General features: G+C 45.2%; 1 protein-coding gene across 1 annotated transcript in view; it reads right to left on the reverse strand.

Annotated features, from left to right (window-relative positions):
* Positions 1-5,739, reverse strand: part of LOC124722573 (transforming growth factor-beta-induced protein ig-h3-like) — a 345,746-nt gene extending 340,007 nt beyond the window's left edge. The window contains exon 1 of the mRNA XM_047247712.1: positions 5,618-5,739. Coding sequence (XP_047103668.1) covers positions 5,618-5,739 — 122 coding nt within the window. The remainder of the gene's footprint in view (positions 1-5,617) is intronic.
* Positions 5,740-6,000: the final 261 nt, after the last annotated feature.

The raw sequence follows: 6,000 nt of genomic DNA on the forward strand, positions 1-6,000 counted from the left end.
CCAAATATTACGTATTCGTAAAATACTGAAATTCACGTGGTCCCTGCCTGTCGTTATACTGACCCGATGATGAGTTTAAGATGTGGACTGTGCACGTGGCACTACTGAGCCTTGGAGCATCAGTTAATGATAACGAGCTAATTTGTCCAAAGGGTATTCCACAATCGACTGCGTAACTTAGAACTCGTCATGTATGTAGAACGCAAGAGAAAATAAAAGAGTAATAACAATCTTACTTTCATCCCAAAAAATATGAACATGTAGAACCGAATATGAGAAAGCAGCTGTGGTGAAGATAAAAATGCTCCTGCTACCACGGCGGATGAAATGATTAGGCGTGCCACATTACTCGAATGTCGCAAGACCTTGTACCAGCCGTCTGCACAGCGTGTACGAGGCTCTCTCTGAGGACTTCACGTACATCGTCTCATGTGCTTACCGTGAGATTCTCGGTAGCCAGAGCCAACTGCCACAGCTAAGAACGCACGGTTGATAGCGGTCACTCTCAACTAGCGCGGGTTGTTGACAGCGGATAGATGTACCACAGCGCAGAAAATCATTCAGAAGCTGAGTGCTGGACACGAACAACAAATGAGCAATGACGCCGTCCAGAAACGCCTCCTTGTTGTGATGCGCAGAACACGTTTGCCGTCACGCAGCATGGACGGAGAAATACTGCCATTGGACTCTTGAAGCATGGAAAGAGATCGCTCGCACTGATCATTCGTGGCAAACGTTGGTGTACGCCAATGACAGTGCGCGAGTTAGTTGACAATCATTCGAGGCCTTGTATACTGATGTGCCAACAGGGCGCTCTTTAGGCAGATGCTAAAGGTACTCTCGCGTGTGGGACGTTTATATGAGATGAAACGGAGCTCCACATCTTTCTCCTACAGTCTTTCATCAGCGATTCATGCACGCATCTACAAGCACTTCTCTGTCTTACAGAACCTCAGTCACTTATCCGTCTGCTAGAGTAATTTATCTTTAGATGGGAACTGCAAGACATGTCTCAAGCAAGTCGCCTAAACTCCGAGATGAGCTAGCCAGTATAAAAGCTAGGAGGGCAGAGTTGGCTAGCATGGACCGCAAGATTGGAGGACAAAGCGAAAAATTTGTTCTTCCACTTGGTGGCGTGAGGACGTGTCGGTCTGTTTAGTACAGACACCGCCTTGTGATAAAGAAATGGGTACACTGAAGTGACATCTTTCTGAATTGTGGTGAGATGGGTGCTTGTTTGCACTGCATTTGTGTAGTTGTGTAGTCGTGTTTTGTGAAACATCAAATTTATCAACCAAAAAAAAAAAAAAAAATGGCTCTGAGCACTATGAAACTTAACATTTGAGGTCATCATTCCCCTAGACTTAGAACTACGTAAACCTAACTAACATAAGGACATCACACACATCCATGCCCTCTGCAGGATTCAAACCTGTGACCGTGGCAGCCGCGTGGTTCCGCACTGAAGCGCCTAGAACCGCTCGGCCACTCAAATTTATCTACGCGAGATAATTTGCAGTCGTATGTATTCAACGTGGACAATATTACTTCTTTATTGGAGTTCACTGTTTCCATATAACACGTGGGAATCAGTATCCAGTTTCCATCCACTCATCTGTGCTTGCAATTTTATTATCTCATTGCTTTGAACCGCCCGGTCTAGGGCGGCTTGCCACGGTTCGCGCGACTCCCTCCGCCGGAAGTTCGATTCCTCCCTCGGGCATGGGGTGTGTGTCGTCCTTAGCGTAAGTCAGTTTAAGTTAGATTAAGTAGAGTGTAAGCCTAGGTACCGATGACCTCAGCAGTTTGGTCCTATTGGAGATCACCACAAATTTCCAAAAAAATTTCATTGCTTTTCCGCTATTAAATAATATCACGGGTGCTAATACGAATACACGGTGATTTGCTTGGTCTTTTGTATATGTATGAGCATGTGAAACCATGTGGCCCATTGAAATAAACATGCATGTGAAACATGAGTTCACGTTTTCATTTTCTGAACAGTATACTGTGTTACATTCTCATGCTTAGGGTTTGCAGTCATGTAAAACTTTAAAAAAAAACATAGTAGTCGCCATTGACTGTAGAAATTATTTATTTTCACTAATACAGTTTTTGGCCTCGTGGTTATCATCAAGTGATACATTGCAAAAGGCTGTGATTTACGAACACTGAAAGTTGAAAAAAATCTTCTCACATGTACACATGCGATCGTCGTATCTGAGCTTTTTAACAATGCTACCATCTTTATCATAAATCCTAACAAGCCACTCTTCTTGTACACTGTTTGCATGAGAACTGAGGCAGTTGGTGTGAAAATTTTCGCGAGGTTCGAACCCCAGATTGTCCGTCCTCATTTAGGTTTTGTCGTAGCTTTAACTCACGTTATCCGAGTGGTGAGATATTTCCTTCAAGTAAGACGTGGCATATTTTTGGCGTCGTTTTCGTCCAGTTGAACCACTGTGCCGTCTCCATGACCTCTCCGTAGATGAGTCACTAAATCGCCGAAAGAACAAGAAGGACGAAAAAGAATAAAAGAGAACGAGTTGTTACACGTCGCAGTGAGTGTGCAGCCTTCTTACGAACCTGAAGTACCAAAAAACTAGTTATACGCCAAAAATGTCCTGAATCTTGAAATAAAAAAGTAAAAAGGCTGCAATAGATTTGCGGCTAAGGAACGCTGATACGGAATATTGTATGGGAACAAAACATTGCACCCTTACGTCATCAGACGTAGTTCTCGACGATAAAGAGAGCGGCAAGTACTTGCGCTAGACTTGGAATACGAATGGGATCCAGGAAGACTGCAAATATCTCACCATTTCAAAAGCTTCGTTATGCTGCCACAAGACCGCTGCGTTTTTCTGATTCTCTCCCCTATCTTAATGGGACTTCTCGAAACGAACGGGTCATACCCGAGAAACTGCCTGTTATTGGTTCGGCAGACCGACTTATGACCGACAGCTCTTCCTTGTTCCAGTTTACGCAGAAGCAACGACGCTGATTCACGCTGCAGATTTTTAGCAGTTCGATTAATTTATCTCAAAGGTGCTGAAAGTAACGTGTAACGAAGTTCGTTAAGCAAGAGGCAAATGACAGCTAAGTGTTCAGATAGGCGGAAGAGGAATGACAATTTAACAAAGTGAGTGATATGGTTTGCTTCAGCTTTCCGACCGTCACGTACCACGAGAGAATACATCCTTATTTGAATCGTACCACGTGTGAATTTTGGATGGTTGCCATCATTCCCAGCTCAAGAATATGATATGTGGGATTGCTTTAGGAGAAATTTCTCGATATATATTTTGGGGAATTCAAACGGTTCAAATGGCTCTGAGCACTATGCGACTTAACTTCTAAGGTCATCAGTCGCCTAGAACTTAGAACTAATTAAACCTAACTAACCTAAGGACATCACACACATCCATGCCCAAGGCAGGATTCGAACCTGCGACCGCAGCGGTCACGCGGTTCCAGACTGAAGCGCCTTTAACTTTTGGGGAATTAAAAAGTTTTCCGGCAATCAGCTGTATACAGCGCTTTCGAAAATTCCTGTTTCGATCTTCTAGGACTTGTAGAGGGGAGTGAGTACATAGTAGGAACCCATGTCCGTCAGATGTATAACTAGTCCACGTCTGCTGAGGGAAAGAGAAAAATTTCAAGAGTTGCTTGTCCTGGCATGCAATAGGATAGACAGGATGACCGGTTCTTGGAAGCTGTGCCACTGAATTTCCGTTAGGAAATGTGGTTTCCGCACGATGGTGCACCACCTCTTTTCTCACGTGCGGTTCGGAGACATCTCGAGGGACGATATGGAGAAAGATGTCTAGGCCGAGGCGGTCCAACCGCGTGGCTGCCGTGATCGCCGGATTTAACTCGTCTGGTCTACTTCTTATGGTGTCGTATAATTTACGAGACTTCTGTATAGACAGAGGAAGATCCGCTTGCACGAGTTCTGGCAGCCACACTAGAAACTGAAGAGACACCAGATGGGATAGAGAGTGTGTACCACAACGCGCTTGTTAGATACAATGACTGTAACAACGTTGGTGATCCCCATATCGATGCGCTGTTTTAATGCAGTACAGTAAGCTGGGATCTTTTTTGTCTTGAAATAATGTAAACACGTAATGTTTAAGTGTTAATATCAACTTTACTACCACGTTGTACGTGAAACTGGCTACATTGCAGCGTTGTTCGGGAAGGACGTTGAATTATGGGTCCTCCTACAGTTACCTGGGTATACCAGTCCACAGGTCAGAGAAAGGGAAGATCGTACCGTATGGAAGGGTCAGAGCCGTGAATTCGTCAGTTATTGGTTGGGCTGACCTAGCAAAGCACTACGTGGGCAGAGGCAGTGGAACTGTTGTTACGGCAGCGACAAAAAAATGGTTCAAATGGTTCTGAGCACTATGGGACTTAACATCTGAGGTCATCAGTCCCCTAGAACTTGTAACTACTTAAACCTAACTAACCTAAGGACATTACACACATCCATACACGAGGCAGGATTCGAACCTGCGACCTTAGCGGTCACGTGGTTCCAGACTGAAGCGCCTAGAACCGCCCGGCCACAACAGCCGGCACTGTCAGGTTTACAACATTCTGATAGTATCTTTCCAACAATGATATGATTTAGTAAATTACAGTCTTTAATAGCGGTATATCAGACGAGGAATTCTCTAGCAGGAAGAAAGGTTTTACTGTGCACGTGTCTTAGAAGTCTCACGGGTAAATTTGAAGGCGATAATATTAAATAAAAGAAAAGACAAATTGATGGAAAGCTATACAGATATATACATGCCGAAGTAAGTAATTTCTCACTGGCTCGTCTGAGGACATAAATATTAAGTGTGGGCAGACTTTAATGAACGACATGGGGACGTGAGTAACGTGATGTATCTCAGAGCAATGTGAGAAAACAATTATAGTTGCCGCTGACGGAATCCTCCGTAACAAAGATAATTTGCGGAAGATTTTGGTTTCCATTGTTAATTTTCCTATTTCCACATACACGAACGATTGTTTAAGATTTGTAAGATTTGACATACGTAGCTGTAGCAAACGTTACGGCGGAAGTTATATTTGTCTGTAGCTACAGGACGCATAAAACTTGATGACCTGAACCACAATCCTACCACTGCAAGTCTAGCAACTCCATGTCTTAAATATGCACTGTGCTCGTATGAGATGGAACGTTGGTTGTATGCTCAAAAGAAATGAAACTCCGGTTGAGAAGATACTGGATATAGGAAGATATACGGAAGCATACTTCACAAAATATAAGACGTTAAAAATCAGCTGTTATAAGGCAATTAGACCAAAATGGGAAGTCACGATGTACAATAGTGGTAGCGCGAGGCTTTACAAAGTGTAATGACCTGATGAGATTCATGTGCCGTATAATATGTGACTAAGTTTGATCCGTTCTGGAATAGTACAGAGTAGCTGGATGTCAAAGGCTTCAGGTTGTAAATGTGGTAACTGAGCTGGTCAGCAGTAATAGAAAAACATCGGCAATTTATTCACGGCTCCTAGTGACGAGACTGTCATTGCATCCGGAGAAAGAAGTAGGGAAATTTAGGGAATGGGGAGGTAGCGCGTGCATGCGACTTACCCCTGCTCCTGGGCGACCTTGATGTTCCACCAGGGGATGCGCGACGGCGAGCGCTGCCTGGCGGCTCCCAGGGCGAGCGCGAGCAGCAGCGCCAGCAGAGAGAGGGCGGTGCGCGGGGCCATGGCTGCCTGCTCACTGCTCGCTGCCGCGGACCGCCGCCGCCGCTGCCGCCGCCGACCGCAGGCCCCCACCCACACGCCCACGCCCTCCAACCAGTCCGGCCTCCAGACCGTCTTTTTGGCCGTCACTTGCGCCCATTCGCGAACGCTTTTTTCCTCGCTCTTTCGGCTGCCGTCTACGTCGAGGTCGTTAGAGTTAGAGATCTTGCTCCGTCGGTGGGAACTAGTAAGGACCAGACCTATAGCACAAAACTCGAAACTTGT

This window comes from Schistocerca piceifrons, chromosome X, assembly GCF_021461385.2.
Source record: "Schistocerca piceifrons isolate TAMUIC-IGC-003096 chromosome X, iqSchPice1.1, whole genome shotgun sequence".
Lineage (NCBI taxonomy): Eukaryota > Metazoa > Arthropoda > Insecta > Orthoptera > Acrididae > Schistocerca > Schistocerca piceifrons.